This window comes from Colias philodice, chromosome 27, assembly GCF_061535455.1.
Source record: "Colias philodice isolate Cphi_HAF_F1 chromosome 27, ilColPhil1 Martin Lab GWU primary, whole genome shotgun sequence".
Lineage (NCBI taxonomy): Eukaryota > Metazoa > Arthropoda > Insecta > Lepidoptera > Pieridae > Colias > Colias philodice.
Genome location: NC_143112.1, coordinates 5,132,840 through 5,151,681, shown reverse-complemented (window position 1 = coordinate 5,151,681; position 18,842 = coordinate 5,132,840). Strand labels below are relative to the sequence as shown.

Here is an 18,842-nt window from a genome sequence, read left to right as displayed (position 1 = left end):
TATTCCTTATGCCGGCTGTACACACTCGCCGAGACACACCGAGACAGGCCGAGAACGAGTATGTACATGGTGCATTCGTCTTGTCTCGCACTCTCGTGTCTCGCCTCGGCTGTCTCGGTCGCTGGTCGGTTTTTTGCGCCCGAGTCAAAGGGTCTCGTTGAGTCTCGCGAGGAAAACGAGAGCGAGCATGTACACACTCGTTCAGTTAGTTGCTCGCTGACGTTATTTATGAACGCACGTGTTTCACTATGTGGTCTAATGAACGAGAATTACAGTTTTTGGAGTGCTATCAAACAGAACCTTTTTTATGGAACTTATTTTTTATGGATTTATTTTAAACTAGCTTTCCGCCCGCGGCTTCGCCCGCGTTTTCAAAGAAAAACCCGTTCCCGTAGGTTTCCGGGATAAAAATAACCTATGTCCTTTCTCGGGTATCAAAATATCTGTATACCAAATTTCATGCAAATTGGTTCAGTAGTTAAGGCGTGATCGAGTAACAGACAGACAGACAGAGTTACTTTCGCATTTATAATATTAGTATGGATTGGCCAGAAGGTTCTGCCACCAACTCAGCCAATTGATTTTCCATTTTACTTCTGAAACAAAGAAGCGTTTCTATTGATTCCTTAAAAATACAATAAAATACATTAACTATTCAGGAAGTTTTTATATTTATTTCCCTGTTTCTACTGCGGTGCATAGTAATCATCCACCATCTTCTTTTTCTCCATGGTTTGAGAATTTTTTTTTTATAGTAAATGTTTAAAAAATTATAATAGCTCACGGCACAAAGACAAATAGCAGCAGCTATTTCTACGTCCATTCTCGTGTAAGTCTTCAGTTCAAATGTTAGAACGAGTGTGTACAGGCATGCTCTCGACGAGAGTCTTTTCGGCCGAGGCTCTCGACGAGAGGCTCTCGACGAGTGTGTACAGCCGCGGTTAAAAATACAATCAAATAGTATTACCATATGGTTAATATGCGTGTGAATAGCAATATTTTTTGAGAAATCCTATGTGGAACCTATGAATACTTTTCTGTGACATAAAAATGTACCGGCTATCCTACCTGACTAAATTTCCATGGACAAGACACTGTGAAAGTAGCTGAAGTAATCTAATCTAACTGTATGTTGTTCATACTGCCCACCATACACTAAAGTGCAGTAACAGCAAAATCACGATTTCGAGTAAAACGCATTTAAAGTTAAGAATTGATTTTAAAAAATCAACAGAATGATAAGCAAAAAAATTTGAATGCAGAAAGGTTGTAAAGGCATAGGTTCACACGTTAAAGCAATAAAAAAAAATATATCTTAATAACTGAATTTATTATGGCCATTTATTCTTTTTGGTGCCTATTACTGCATAGCCTTTTTTTGTAAAAAATACCATTTTAAACTTAGTAAAATGCAGCAAAAAGCCCTATTACTGCGTTTGGATCAGTTATTTTGTCAAGAAACCCAACTAACATGCAGTAAGGTCAAAAAAATACTGCATTTTAGTTAGTTTTTTAAGAAAAAAGTGTTCAATTTACTAGTGCAGTAAGAAAAATAGCTAGTTCACAGTTGCAGTATTTAAAACATTAACTGCACTTTAGCTAGGAATAATCATATCTGTGTCATTATGCTATCCAAACTAATCTGCAGTAATGCTGTATTTTACTGCGTGTTAGTCAGTTTATAATGATAAAAGAATGTTAAGTATTCACAACTAAAATGCGACAAGCTTTGATTTTACTGCATTTTAGTTGGGAGTTCGTGACAATAAATTGTATTTTCTTAATTTGCAGTAAAAATAGCTTGTATGGCGGTAAATTTTACTGCGTATTAATTTTTTTTTTAATTTTTTTCCAGAAATATAAAACTATCTAAAGAACTGTAAAATTATATTGCTTACTGCATTTTAGTTATGAAACCTTAAAATTTAATCTGCAGTATAATTTATACTGTATTTTAGTTGGGAAATCACGCCAAATTGTTAATTTTTTTCGTTTGCAGTAAGTGAAAACTGTTAAATAAAAACCATTCTTATAGTCTTAGAAATAAGTAAGTTAATTCAATAGAAAGCTTAAGAAACCCGCTTTCAGAATCACTAATAAAACGAAAAATCACAAAAGGACTGTTACTGCTCTTTAGTCTCTGGTGGGCAGCATAGGTGAGATGCCTGATTTTTCGAATTGCATATGTAACTTCTTATCTACTATTCCAAGAAATGCAGTAGACAACTTCAATAAATCCTAACACTTTTAATAGGTGATCATATTATTAAACTTAACATCATTATTCAATTAGGGCTTTAAAATCAAAGCAGCCATTAGACAGCTAGATTCGATCACGATTTCGAATCAAAATCATTCTACTTTTATAAGGAATTTATATACCTAAGTGTGTTCAACCAAATGAAAATTATGTACAGTTTATTAAAAATAAAAGTATCTCACAGCGAAACTTATCAAAATCAGTTGAGCAGCATTACGTATTGGTTCAGCAACTCCATAACATTTGAACGACCTAATATGATTGAGTTAACTACAACATTATGTCCTACATTTTTTCAATATTTTGCATATGATTTATTTATACCATGAGCGGCATTTTATCTTAAATGAGGTGTTTCGAATACAAAAATCACTTTGAAAAATACTATAATGGACAGAGTTCAATTTCCAATATTCGTCGTTTGTTATAGGATATTTGTCGCTTACTAAAATTCATACCACTCAAGTTATTAAAACAGTATCTCATTATCCGTCGCTCAGTTTTTTTAGTTAAAGTAATTAATTCATTTAAGTGGATCTTATTAAATAAGGATATGGGTAAAGAGAAAACAGCATTGGAATTAAAAATAAAATTTATTTCCATTTGAATATCTCACAAACGCCGCAGCCAACCCACAGGAACGGTCGACTCTATTCTAAATTATATAAACCAAAGCTCATATATATAAATATATAACTACAGTATGTAACCATTATTATGTGTTTCGGCTTCGCGTATCGCGACATCTTATTGCATTAAAAATTAAAATTTAAACATTTTTTCGCTAACTGTACAAAAACTCGAGGTATACTTGCATTAAAATCTAAGATTTCAAATAAAATTCGGCAAAATACTTCCCAATATAAAACCAAATCAACGGATTAATAATGAATCGTGTAAAATAAATAAAATTCGCATTTCCTAATTCATAATAGTTCATTCATAGAGCTACATTATTCATTTTGTATATTTATTACTAAAATATCATGGCACGATTACTTTTTGTAATGTCTCCGAGATCATTAAAATTATAAAAAAGTTAAGACGAAAAATACAGTAAAAACCTTTAGTATACATTTTCAAAAGAATATAAATAACGAATTGCACATACGAAAAAAGGAATATTCGAGATATAAAATGAATGTACACATTTCATAAATAAAAAGGGAACAAGAAGGTATACAGTAAAACAATATAAAATCCTTGGTATATAATATATTACGAATGTCACGATATACGAAGCCGACGTGTCAGATTTGTGATTTTCATGTAAAAGTATAACACTACGCTTAATTAAGATTATTTAGAAAAAACGCGATCGCCGCACGGCTACATACATACAAACCTATGTTTAATTATATCTAGTAAGTATGCATATCACACACAATAATATAATGACAAAAATGAAACGATAAAAAAAACTCCGAAAACATCACACGAAATCACAAAAAGGCTGAACGCACCGTTAATCAGGGTTGCTACAACAAAAAATTAATAAAATTTGACACAATCATGATGAACATTATTGCTATAACTACAAAGTTCATAATACTTCCATCACATTACACTAATAAACTGGTCACCCTATAATGCGGCCGAATTGAATCGTCGCCCGTTTCTATAAATGAGAAAACAATTTTGACACTTTCTAATTCAGCCTTATAATTAGAAAGAGACGAGTGCATGCGATCGCGTATAAACGACCATTTTCACACAGATTTAAACTAGTTTTCAAAATTCGAGCGCGAATGACGCGCGCCATCTTGAAAATAAACATTATAAAACCACAGTCAAATAGTTAACTTATTTCTGTTCATGGCCGCGCCATTCGCGACCGGGATTGAGTGCCGTTTTAATTTTTTGGCGTCACATCAGAATTAATAAAACATTGACTAAAAAAAATGAGTATAATAGAGTCAAATATTTTAACAAATTTAAATACAAATAAAACAAGTTCGTAAGGTGTAACTACTTTACAAATAAAATTCGTAAGAACTTCTAAAGTGACGTCAAAAAAAATTGTTTATCAATAATTCTCTTACAACATTTCAAGCAATACTCAAATTCAGTAGCAAAAGTGTAATATGATATCCTAATTACATTTCAACAGACAGCCATTTGCATTTTCCTTTTTTATTAACTCTCATTAGATTGGAAAAAAATTACAATTAACACTAAGCTAAAACTTGTATCTTGAGCGCGAACCCACTTTGTACATTATTACATTATTTAATATACGTAAAATTAATAATAATAATTAAGCGATAGCACAAAAATTACGCCTCGACCGGTGAAGCTTTGGATGCTGTTTTGTTTTTTCTGTAAAAATATCTTTTAAACGAATGATGTTTTAAATTTCCAATAATTTTACTAACGCATCCCGTCTCCACCGTTCGACCGACACTTATCTACAATTAAAAATAATAAAAACCACGTGATCTTCACAGTGATGATATTTTACAAAGGCGTCGTTTAATTGAGAGCATATAAATAACTAATAAAAAAAATATAATAATAATGCATCGATCGAAAACACATCGGCCCCAGATCCATCTTGGCACATCGTAAATCACGCCCGTTTAATATTACATTGTGAATTATTTATTTTTTTCTCATTTTATCGTTAAAAAAAATATTAAAAACATGTCGACGCACGAAATAAAACAATGTGTAAAGATGAAAATATATCACGCGCTGAATTATTTACACATGTCCAACGTAAATTAAAAAGTTATCACCTAAATTATATTTGTCGATGATTATTATTTATTCACTATAGATTAACCATAGAGTATACCATAGAGCTACGCTTCGCACTCTATGCCGCGCGACGCTCGGACGCGTCACATTTGTGTGTATAACAATATTATTGCTAAAATTCGAAAGAAAAACAAAACCGTAACAATTCGCGGGCGGGGCGCGTTCCGATCTCGTGTCTAGTTCGGCATGTGCGCTAACTCGCTATCTGTCAGATATTAACTTTATAAAGCCCGTGCAAATTCATCCATCGCCCGCCTTCGTGTGCATAGTACAGAAAACATTCATATAAAACCGTAATCACAATCGGAACGCGCTCGCCCTCAACAAATTTAAATCGAACAGCCCAACATAAAAAGACGTGTGTCACTCGGGGACTGCCGCGGTAAAGCTATTGCATGCTATGCCTTCAAGCCACACCTCCGCGCCCGTCGGAGTGGGGAGCGTGAGGTTTTTCGTTACGCAATTTCTGGATTCGGTCCCCGCGCTCCACGCCCGCGATAGAAGCTATGCAATAGCTTAAAAACCGTAGCGAATCCAAATCCGTGAGAAACACGCCGCCGCGCCACAAATTCGAAATTCAAAAAAAGAGCGATCAGAACTGGCCACATATACAGTATACACGCCGTCCTAATTCGAAGTTCGAAATTCAAAAGTCGAAGTGTTCAGGCGGCGGGATGGGCTCGACGGGCAGCCAGTCGTGCGGCGGGCGCGGCGGCTCGCGGTCGCGTCGCAGCGCGTGCGCACTGGCGCTGTGCCGCACCGGCTCGAACGTTAACGGACACGCTGTACTCAAGTAATGCGCGAGCGTGCCCGACCGTGTACGATACCCTGCATTCGCTACCAGCACCATATCATCTGCTGATAGGCGCAGGCTGTCTGCCCGGGGGGGCGGTGCGGGGGGGTGCAGGGTGAGTAGCACGGGAGGGGGGGGTAGCAAGGGGGGTGGGAGTGTGGGGGGTGGCGGGGTGGGGAGGGGTCGGCGCCGCCGCGGGGCGTGCCCGGGCAGTCACAGCTTGAGCTCGTTCGCGATCTTTGACGCAATGTTCTTGAAGCCGATGCTGGTACCTGGGTGACAAAATACGAAATAAATAAATAAAAGTATATTTATTGACATAAAATCGTACGGTACAATATATAAACTGTAAATGAATTAAGTGAAATAAGAAAAATTTCATGATAGACATTAAATCAGTACACGAAAACAGAGACATTATGTCCATCATCATAGACCATATACCCAAATAAACATTACGGTACAACGTAAAAAAAAATTCTGTGGCAACCTTTGAGCACATTCAATGGTAAATAATCATGAAGAAATCAAACTATCACCGTAATATATGTCTATTCACATTATGATATAGCTACATACTATTATCAAATCGCCATTACTAATTTTAAATTCTGGTATTCATTTATATTGATGATTTACTCGGATCGTTCTATCAAATTGCCGTCACATGTTCATTTATTGATGTCTTGTTACGTCTTCTGTCAAATTAGAACTAAGCGATACACGTCTTGTTAACATCTAATTACATTAGCATGTCTGGATGTTCATATATTGACGATTTGCTAAACGCATTCTATCAAATTACATAACACATTTGAGTGTTCCTATACGATAGTGGTTTTATTCCAAATTAGCATGCCTCTCACCAACAAACTATTCAACTATAAAATACTCTTAACATTAACCTTCCCTAACTTGTAAATATGCACGTATTTATCCCCCACTCACCAGATATCCGCTTGAAGCGCACACCATTGAGCGACAAACGCGGCAGCTTGCACACCTCTATCTCCCACTGAACCAGCGAGTCCGCGTTCGGATCACCGTGCACGCACAGTAAGAGGAAACGCTCGCGCTGCTCATAGTCGCAGTTGTTAGCGTCTAGCACCTGAGTTACATCAGAATTTGTTTAGCAAGTTTATGTGTTCAACCTAGCACCATATATTAGAATTTGTTTAGCAAGTGCAAGTGTTGAACACTTGCGTAGAATGACGGGAAAAGCAAACATAATGCCCAAGAGGGCATTGTCAGTTCTGGCGCTTGGAATGTTTCAAACTATACAACGTGTGAAATTCACCACAAAATGTATTTAATACGAATTACTTCAAGACCTGTAATATTTCACGAAAAATATTTTGATACTTGGAAGACACATTCCACAATTTTATTTGACTCTCGAAAATTCTTAAATTGAATCTGATTTAATGGAGGTCCCTAACCTCTCATAGTCACTAAAGTAAAATTTAAAACTGAAGCTTGGACATAACATACAAAAATTACACTTAAACTGATCAACTTGCAACTTGACCAAAATTCTCATCACAGAACAAATTCTACATCATAGAACAAGAATTTTTTTTAACACAAACGCACCTTTCTTATCTCAGCCATAATCTCGTTGGGATCCCTCGACGACGTGGTCTTCATACTCCACGTGAACCGCAAAACACGGGGTTTCACTTGTTCCTCTGTACCCTGTCTGTAATTACATGTATACTCAATAAAACTATTGTTTCTCCTTTTTTTTCTGAAATAAATCTTTAACACCAATTTCATTAATTATCTAACTATTTCAAAAAATCTTGTAAACTGACGATTCAGTTTTGAATAGTGGTTATTTATTAATGAAATTGGCTTTAAAGCCGATAACAAGATGAAAAAATACTCCTAAATTCTGAATAATTCTTTTATTGAACATATAACATCCTAAAACTTTTAGTTTTATGAGGCTAACGCATTGTATGTTTGAAATTAAGCATATGACAGTGACCAAATTGTCAAGTTGATTCCATTTTTTTATCATTTTTCCTACACTACTACTAAAAATCTAAAATATTGTCGGTTCCAACAAGACTTCCAACATATCTTTGAACTCTGCTACACATAATTTGCCTAATCTCTAAGACCTAAGCCAAAAAAATGACTATCACAAGACTGTTAAACTACTTCAGCATATGTCAGAAACTCCCTTAAGCTTCTAGTGTTCTGATCAGTATTATTAGTTAACAAGCCGCACAAATGAGTTTTAAGTGCCAACACATGAAATGAATGCGCGCTAAGTACACAATGTTTATGATATGTTATTGAAGCAATACTAATCTATATCAACTAGTTTTCAAAGGTTCTACGTGTTTGAATAGTTACAATTTAGAAATTGAGTGGAAATTTTGATAGATTAACGTTAGAAAAGGTTAACAATTTATTTTGCTATTTTAATTAGTAAATGGAGGCTCTTATTGTCGGAGGCTAAGACTCACTTGGGGCCCCTGCGCCACTCTAGTAAGTATTTTATTGAGTAGCTAACTTGGTAACAGGATAATAAAATAAAATAATCTTAAACCTTATCCATCCTTTTCAGTTAAAACATGTACGCTTTTGTAACGTTATTATTTTCAATCAAAAATTCCACTAATCTAATCTAATCAACAATTTATCGAAAAACATCTACTATTTATGTATATGTTTCACAAGTGACATGTACTTTTCACTAGTGATATTTTCACCTCACTAGTGATGCATACAACGGATGTATACCATCCACTATCGACCATACAACATCGAATTCACAACATATAGATCAAAGGGTCTAAAATGAACATATGAATAATTACCCAAGCAAATTTTGCGGACTAGCGCCTACCGCATGCTTCGGGGATGTACCATCCATAGGCCTAAAAACAGAAAAACATAAAAACTAACACTAGGGGGCTAGGGAGGGGCCGTCGATGCGTTGAATAGTGTTGTACCAAGCCATTAACGATTGTAACAACACATAATAAAATTAAAAAAAAAAACGTCAATTATATTAATCAATTTTTTCTTCTTCGTGTCATAAATAATAATTAAATAAATGATATTGCGCCAATAAGCATGGTAATAGCTTGATATAACATCCCTTGCGTAATGAAAAAAAAAAACAAAATGTGTAAAACAAGCACACAGAAGCAAGCAAACTTACATACGGACAGTCACAAAACATGCCAGACGCGTCTACACTTACCTGTACTTATTAAAAACTTAAATCACCTAACCTAATGTTTGTCTCTGTCACTCTTAAACTAAGTTTTAAAGCGCGAAAGAGACAACATTTATAAAGCTTTTTCCTCTTAGCATACGATATCAGTAATATACTAAGAAATGATTATCTATTGTTTTATAATGAAATGTTTTGTTAAAAATGAAATGGAATATACCCTCAATTAGAAAAAATATGTTAAAATTTACCCTGACGCTTATACTCAGATAAAAACTTCTCTTTTTTGGGACTTAGACGTATAAACTTTGCAAATAATATAATATAAATTCATTTATTCATAAATATATAACTTATTAATAAATATTAAATTATTAAATGTTATTCGAGTAATTAATGTTGTCAGTAAATCATGATTTCATGCAATCCACTTGAACGCAAGATCTCAACACACGCACACGGTTATTTTTTTTGTTTCAAAACTCCAAAAAGTAAAAGATAAAATCTCAAAATTAATATATCGATAGGTTATTGACAAATGCAATCCAGCCGATGTATGTAACTTTTAAAATGAGTGCAAAATATATTTAAACAAAATAACTAACGGTGTTAAAGATATGGTAAAATTCAAACGAATGGTAGAATATATAGATTTAAAACCAAGTTAAAATATGTAGATTCATTTGCTGAAAGTAATATAGTGAATGTACCAAAAAATTTTTGTGTGAAAGTAAATGAATAGGTTTTTAGTATAAATTTATTATAATAAAATACAAAATAATGTTTAAAAAATACATCTATATTAAATGAAATATTTAATATGTAATTTCAAAATACAATCGGCTGGAACACAATATTAAAAACGAACAAACGGATTCTCAACAAGATGCAATCGATACAATGTGGTTTACTTGTGGCTGTATACTCAAAATTATTGATTTAAAAATTATTTCCCCACAAAAAAAAAAAAACAAAAAATCTTAAATATTCCATTCATCTTTGAATGTATTTTAAACTGAACTTAATGCATGAATTATCAATTAAAAATAATAAAAAAAATGTTGCCACAAATGCCCCACACGAGATTAGATCATGATAAAAAAACGGTTAGAAAACGGGTCAAATTAAATTGCAAAAAAAAAACTTCGCGTATGTATACCTCCTTTGTATATCCAGAGAGGAAAATATGCGCGGTTTCTGACGGCCAGTGGAATCGCCCAACACCGACAAACTGGTGGTATTTATATATATTTATAGCTAAAATATCATTGTTTTACATAAATATATAGTTTTATTTGTAGTTAACTGCATTAATAACCCATAACCTACGAAATATTGAGGTTATCCCTTTTTTAATACGTAATAAAAATTGCGAATCTTTATTCCTTACACTGAAAGAATAACATCGTTGCAAAACGAATAGAATTAATTATTATCATTGAAGTAAAAAAAAAAAACTAAAAAAATCCTAATCGATCAACGATTTGAACAATAAATTTCTAGAAACTCATAATGTACCTTAATTTAAGGAGAAGGCTCATAAAATAAAACACAGAAAAATATTCCAAAAAAACTGATTATTCTGAGTTACACATTCATAGTTTATATTGCTTTACAAACCATCTGCATTTACGATTTCACAATATCGAAAACGGCATTTTTTTTTTTTTTCAACAAAAAAAAAATTGTTCACATACATTTTGCTGTAAAATCGAGATTGTGAAATTAACAAATCACAATATAAAATAGCTAAATGCAAATAATAATACAAGCAGTGTTACAATTTAAATGTTATCTTCGTAGAGATAGAAAATTAGTCATAGCCATTATGAATTTATTTTTTGTGTGTTTTTATGTGAAAATAGTGGAATTTTTGATCAACTAGAGAAACGGCTTAATTGTAAATATATATCTTTTTTATCGTTTATAATACCAGACTGAAGAACAAAAAAATATATACATATATAATAAAATGATAATACCGCCTTTTTTCTAAAAATTAAATGATGTTCAATCGAAAGTATTGTCTTTTCATTAGAGATGTCTATACTTTTTCCCTTAAAAATTTTTTATTGCTTTTATATCTATATTCTGGTGAATAAAACATTGTTTCACATAAAAACACACAAAATTAAAGAACTTTCTGCTTGATCACTTGAACTTGGACAATCTGACGGACGGATCGAAACAAAAACTTGCATATTATTTCGATTTAATTTAAACATGTAATAGCCATTGAAAATAACTCAAAAATTCTAAATTAATATACGTGCGTACACTCTATTGCAGTAGAAATACAAAGTTCAGTAAAAAATAAAAAATAAATCATATCATAATATACTTTTAATCATATAAGTTCAACTGTCAAAATTAAGTTGTCTAATACAAATCAATCATAATTTTAAGATCAAATTTTAAATACTTTCATGAATACCGACTCATAATTTTTAAACCAAAAAGCACCTCGTTTTTACATAAATATGTTATACAATTTATGCATTACGAAAAAAAAAATACACTGCAAGCGAAACCGAAGAAATAATGAATTAGTAAATGAAATAAACATTGAAATCAAGTATTTCTTTCTTACGGTTAGAGTTTCTATTAAAAACAAAGAGTTACGATGATTTCTATATATATTTTTATGTACAAGATACCCTAAATGATAGTCTTATCTTATATAATATAAGGATGTCATTCACAAAATCTTATTACACGTACTTTATATGTACATTGATTGAAAATATATCTTTACCTAAAAGGGTAAGCACAAATACTGAGAAAAATACACGAAAAATAGTATAATTTTTTTATGTTCATCAATCAAAAATAATTTAGACGAAAATAGAAGTTAATATATTTAACTATACTTGCCCATTTTACTATAAGTGATTTAATATTAAAAAGATTTTAATTTATAATTTTTGAGGATCGATCTTTCAAAAAAACCAAAAAAATCAATGATCTTTATAATAATTACGTATTACAAAAAAAAACTGTATCACTATCAACCAAACAAAAAAATATATATATTATATGTATCATATAAATTTCTATTCGGCCCAAAACTAGGTCTATAGGAAAATAAATGGGGTCTGCCCTAGCATTTCTTATAGGTAATACCTACTGAGTATTTGTACCGATATTGGGCCACGTCGTCTTAACACTACATACCGCTATCTCACTCAAAACTTTAACTATTATTAAAAAATATAGATATAGTCTACGTAAGTCCGATGCAGTCATCTGTTAATTAAATAATATGCTAACTTTTTTTTAATTATCTGTTACGATAAATGTGTCGGTCGAGACGTTTGAATTTCAAATTTGCTGCGCGCCATCTTTTCGCGCGTCAATGAAACGTGCGAAAGAGCTGACGCTCTACAAAATTCAAATCTTCCTATTCTCGTCCCAATCGAGTTCCACTACAAAGTTCCAAATTCAACCAAAATGATTATATTTTTTGACATTTAAAACGTCAAAATGCCAAAACATTCTGTTGAATTCGAATCTCAGTCATTTGTCATAGGAGTGAAAAAAAAATCAAATTACATTAGTAAAATAATGCCTAAAAACTATTTCAATTAATTATATAATAAACATCAAACATACACTGTCTCGAATACATTTTGACGAACGAAAAAAATTGTAATTATTCTCTAATAATCATACAAATATGATTTGTGCTAGTATTGTGAACTAAATATAACCCTGGAATGTTAAAAATTCGTTTTCTAAAACTCGAATTCCTTAAGAGCTACGATGAAATGCGATACGCGACGGGACTAGATTTCTGCTACATATTATATCATTAGAACCATTTTGTTAAATCGTTTAAAAAAAATAATTATCTATTTTTTTTTGATGTGGACATAGAAAAAAATCTGTAATAGGAAGGCTATATAAAAAAAAATTTATTAAACTGTTATTTTTTCACATTTTTTCAATACATTCCAATATAACTGTACAATATATGTGACAAAATATTATAAAAAAATCTCGTAAAAATGTCGGTACACTAATTACGTTCTAATAATATAACATGTAGGCAAAAATGTCGTCGCGACAATAAAAAAAAAATTAATGAAAACCGCCATCCGAACTCTCATGGGTTTTTCGTTCACACATCGTCTTACATCTAAATATAAAAAATTGTTAACAATTTCCTCTCTATTAATAAACAAATCTATTTTATATATAAAAAAAAAAATGTTCCTGTTCAGCGCACTAAATGATGGCTCTCACTTTACCGCACTTCAATTGTGTACCTTATCGCATGTGTAATAAAGATCAATTTACTTCAACGCATAGAATTAACGAAAAAACATGCAATAACTCTAGTAATACTTGAAATTTCACCGCGTCTTTTGTATGAAGTGCGAAAATGAACAAACTAAAGAGGAAAGAGCGTAAAAAACATCAATTAAATCAGATACTGAAAAATGGTCACGAAACGCGTATCCTTTATGATCCAAAAAGGTATGTTTCGCGATTGAATAATAAAAAAAAAATAGAAGAAACTCTTCATTGAAACACTGAACAGTAACAACCACACGTAACTATAAATTAAGCATAACAATTTTGCACATGTTCATCCTTCTCTACGCCGGCAACGTCGCCTCGACGACGCGGCAACGCCTCACGGGTTCTGATTCAACCTGCGTAGAACGGAACGGGTAAGCGAAACGACCAATCAAATCGAATCGCCCCCCTCTTCATCTCCGGCTCATTATCACCACCACTTTTTTTTTCATTCTTTTTATTTAATTTTTTTAATAAAAAAACCGTTAAAAAACTCTCGCGCCGAAACATAGATAGATGCACAACACTAACTCCCTCCGTAATAAAAAAAAGTCTGACAAAAGGGTTGTGGAAAAACTATAAAGCGGCTAGAAAAACCGGTGAATTATCGACTGTAATTAGTAGAAGCGTACGGTTAGGTTAGTCGTCGCACTAGTCACGGGGATGCACGAATATCGATATTTTTTTTATTTTTTGCAAATCCGTACATCTCATACGTCGAAGAACCGGTAAATACTTACATCGATAAACTATAAGCGCTACAACAATAAAAGCATGGAGGCATTGCGTCTACGTATGCCTTAGCCTATGCCGAAATAATAAAAAAAATATTATAATATTATGTATAAACAGCGTTCGATATCAAACGGGGAAAACAGCATGCTTGCTAATCACTACTGAAGGAACTTCAAGGCAATAATGAATGTGTATTTCAATCGTATTATATCAAAACGCTATATAGTACATAGTGTTGGGATTAATTATCGATAAACGTAAACCAAAAAAATCGTTGTGCGTACGTCACGGGAGATAGGTAGCATCGTGCATCCCCTGTATTGACGCGAGACCAAAAAAAAAACAAACAAAAAAAGATGGAGCTCGGAATATTTAGAGGGAGACAATTTGAGCATAAATATATAATTTTAATAAGTAATTAAACAAAGTAAAACACAAAACGATGACTTGTATGGCGAGACAAAAACGTATGGTTAATCCTTGGTGATAGTGACATATAGTGTTACGTTTTGTGTCCAATTCATTATTTACAAACAACAAAATATAAAGAAAAAATAATAAAGAATGCGAGCTTTTTTGAAAAAATAAAAAAAAAGTCAGTCAAAGAAGCTCAACTGTTCTTATTCAACGAGTCTTTCCACAACCCTTTTTAAAGTTAAAAATTACTGCCATTTCGGCGTCAGTTTATTATTATTTTTATATATTACATAATATGTTTACTGTTTATTGTGAAATGATCATGACAGTGCTGTAAGCTTGCTAACATTGAAGCGATGCGGTGAATGATGCATGACTTTTGAATGAATAAATGACATTTAAATTCATAAAAAAAAAAATTCATAAAAAATTCAAATTACAAAAATATTTTTTTCAAATGTCATTTAATAGAAGGTGATATTTTAATACTATAATGAGTAAGCTGAAGCGTTTAGTAAAATGAACGAAAAATGGTTTACACGAATTTTTATATTTCATGTTCCATTGGATTTAGGTTCATATAGCGCTGTCTCTGTCTTTCAATATGTAACTTATATAAGTGGGACAGAGACAGTTCTATAAAAATTTAACTTTTAAGTGTTAAGTGTCTATTTATTGACTGTTATTATAGTGTTTAGTGTTTATATAAGGTATTTTAGTTAAATCTGTTATAACATGTTTGTTTTTAGTGGAAAGTTATTAATAATTTATAATAATAGTGATTACAATAAATAATACAATATATTTATGGTACCTAATCAATTAAATCCACTTGTATTAATATAGTGTACCTTAAAAGTGTTATTTTGTACATCAAAATGATTATTTACAACAGGTATTAGTGAAAATGTTAGTTACAAAGTATATTAAGTTTAGTGTTGTTAGTGACAAGTATTTTACAAGATGTGAACATAATTTTTCATATGATGTTTCAATTAAATTTACAGTAATGAAATTATTACATGAGATTATTAAATATGTAGATTATGTATGTGTGCTAAAACATGTTTATTTACCATTTAGTAAATTTAATAAATTGTTATATTATATTAATTATTAATTCTAATTTAAAATATAAGACAACTGAATGATATTATGTTATTCGCAATGGCAAGCAATGCATATTGGTTAATAAGAATGTATTATTGTCTCAGTATAAAATGCTAAAATTTTCAACAAAACATAAACAAGAATAATTCATCTGATCATCTGTATGTGCATACATACTTCATTAATTGAGCCTAATAAACCGAATTATTAAAATTTTACTTTGGCGGAAACAAGACAAAATTAGAGATGATTCCACATGCATTATACAACTTGTAGAAATATAATACACTCAAAAATATTTCTATAATGTAATAATGTAAAATTACAAGTGCGTTTTAATATAATAATATTACGTTTCTTATACATTTGTATATTTGCATGTCTATTTATTCTACATACGCAAACATATGGATATAAACTTAATACATATATACATTTTAATATTACCGTGTGTCCGTGTCACTGTGTACATATTTATATCTCTACTTTATTGTGTGTGTATCTATGTATTCCAGTCTATGCATGTTCTGTTCTATGTAATCTGTATTATGTACATATATATTATGTGTGTGTGTGTATGTTTATATATCCCTTTACCTCTGTGTGTAAATGTATCTATGTTGAATATTTACATACACATTACACACGTGTGCGTGCTTGTGTATATCTGTATTTCTTGTGGTGGGTCGGTGTGTTTGTGTATATAATACGTCGTCTGCTTATATGCATATGCACACGTACTTGTATGTATATATGCACATGTACGCGTACATATACGTACGCGTACACGTATACACACGTACACGTACACGTATATATACCCGTAGATGTATACACCCGTACACGTATATACACCCGTACACGAACATGTATACACCCGTACACGTATATATACCCGTACATGTATACACCCGTACACGTAGTATACACACCCATACATGTACACGTATACCCACATACCCACGTACATGTCCCCGTACAGCCGTGTACACAACACTCACCGCTTGGAGAACCGCGAGGAGAGCTTGCTGAAGAAGGACGGCCGCGCCTGGTGCGGCGAGCCGCCGTCGCCGTACGCGCCGCCCGCGCTGCCGCCGCGCGACCGCGTCTGACCTACACGTTATATATGGGAAAATGGATATTTGAAAATTATGTCATTTTAAAGGAATCTAGCGTGAATTCGTACAATACAATAAATAACAGTTTTTGTGTTGCTAAAAAATACACAAAACATAATTCAATAATTTACCAGTCTATATATAACTGTTAACATAAATGCTACGTATACACCTATACAGGGTGTAATCATTAAGTGTGCACAGGCTAATAATAACTTTTGATTTCAGTTTATAGTTTTTTGATATCTGTAACACTTACGAAATAATCGCCTGTGCACAAACGATTACACCCGGTATAGTATGTATATCTACCTGTATCCATGCATGTCTACACGTATTTCCTTGTACCACACGAGCATACGCATTTTTTTATTGCAACCCCGACAATGGAGCAAGCGACCCACTTGACGGAAGGTTTAGTAGCCGCCCATAACAATTCACAGCGTTAGGGAGCACTACGATTGCATTTCTGGCGTATCTCCCTATACCTATACCTGTTTATAGTGTATACCTCTACCTATATCCGTATATACCAGTACGTATATAAAACTCACCGGAATGGAAGGTGGACCGCGACGGCACGTTCCGGGGGAACACGAGCGGGTTGGGGAAGTCGCGGCGCGTTGAGCCGGCACCGCCCGCGCCCGTGCCGCCCGATACCGGTGTTAGAGATGAGTTTACGCTGTAAATACATGTTTATCGTATTTTTGAGTAAATTTTTTACATTTCTACAAAGATTATAGGTTTATTTTCACACTTCTATCGCTTTCTTTCTGTTTATTGGTATTTTGATAGAGTTATTAAGTTTTATTTTCATATTTATATAGCTTTTTTAGAGTAGAAATAACAAGAGTTGAAAGTATTTGATGAATTATAAATACAACAGTGAAAATGCGTTTATGTATATTTTTTGAGGCTAGACTTATTAGAAACTAAATTATTTTACTGCAACTATAAAAAGGAAGCCGACGTTATGTAAAAATGTGTACTAATACATATTTAGACATATTTGAATGAATAGAATGGGATATATGCGTTAAGTTAAAAATTTAAAGGTCTACTTCAGACATGATCAACTACAATATAACATTTTTATTATGAAGAATTAATTAATAAATTCATGCATAAAACTCAATAAATCCTAATTAAATAAACATTAATAAATAGGAGGTATATCATAATACTTATATTATAATAAATATGTTAATCGAATACTAAATATATAAAATCTATGATTAACACACAACTACGCATGCTGTTAATAATAAAACCATAACACCAACTAAAAAGCGGAATAATTGAGTTATAAAAATTATTTACATAATAAATATTGTGCATTGTAGTAAGAAATATTGTAAGTGTTCATATAAAAAAGATCGTATGTGCCGAGCACACGTGTCAGAAGTGAAACTTCTTTGGAAATTCAATGTTATCGTCACCTTACTCCATGACGTGACGGTATTGTAATGATGCGACCTTGAAATTTTACTCTGAACGCGCGTAAAGAATTTTCACTTCAAAATTGAATATAAACAAAATTTTGACGAATAATTATTACAAAAAGCAAAAAACGCATTCGACATGGGCGAAGAATAATCAACCAATAACTATTGAATGTTTTGTTTCGTTTATTTAAATGTTAAGATACATACGAGTAATAAGGACAAAACATACAATAGATATTGGAGATTATCTGACAAAATTTCTACAATTTCCAAATGTTCCATGTTCAAAACAATCATAAAATATATAATAACAAACATTTTCTAATAATTTTTCGATTTAAATCGACAAAACAGGGTAAAAGGTGTTACAGTGCATTTACGGTTATCATTGCGTGTTAGGTATCAAGAGCAACTAAACAAATTCAAAATTATTCTTTATGTCCAATACGCAATAAATATCAACTGCTTCAAAGTCTAAATCGGAAAAAATGAGATTACAATTATTCTTTATACTGGAAGCGCGTGTGGTAAAACTAAAAAGCACATAGGATTAATAAATTGAAAACTGCTATAGATATGAAGAATGGACTGATTTACCCATGAAATTACGGGCGTGAGAGAGTGAAAAGGATAGCATGAACTCAGCCAAAGACAGATAGACAAACGTCTGTCATTTCAGATCAGCAGAAACAGATAGATACATGTCAAA

General features: G+C 32.4%; 1 protein-coding gene and 1 long non-coding RNA gene across 15 annotated transcripts in view; one reads left to right on the top strand and one right to left on the bottom strand.

Moving 5' to 3' along the window:
• Positions 1–18,842, top strand: part of LOC149476629 (uncharacterized) — a 444,465-nt gene that overhangs the window by 242,037 nt on the left and 183,586 nt on the right. The gene's annotated exons all lie outside the window — the stretch shown is intronic.
• LOC149476631 (MAP/microtubule affinity-regulating kinase 3-like) overlaps positions 2,835–18,842 on the bottom strand; it is a 148,249-nt gene continuing 132,241 nt past the window's right edge. For 11 of the 14 annotated variants that reach the window (XM_089711883.1, XM_089711884.1, XM_089711882.1 and 8 more), the window contains 7 exons: positions 17,243–17,370; positions 16,572–16,683; positions 10,166–10,237; positions 8,645–8,704; positions 7,407–7,512; positions 6,762–6,921; positions 2,835–6,085 (listed from right to left, as the gene is read on the bottom strand). In XM_089711883.1, coding sequence (XP_089568009.1) covers positions 6,027–6,085; positions 6,762–6,921; positions 7,407–7,512; positions 8,645–8,704; positions 10,166–10,237; positions 16,572–16,683; positions 17,243–17,370 — 697 coding nt within the window. In that variant the 3' untranslated portion in view covers positions 2,835–6,026. Of the gene's footprint in view, positions 6,086–6,761; positions 6,922–7,406; positions 7,513–8,644; positions 8,705–10,165; positions 10,238–10,564; positions 13,665–16,571; positions 16,684–17,242; positions 17,371–18,842 lie in introns of those variants that run through there. The other 3 variants (XM_089711878.1, XM_089711880.1, XM_089711885.1) reach the window with 3 other exon arrangements.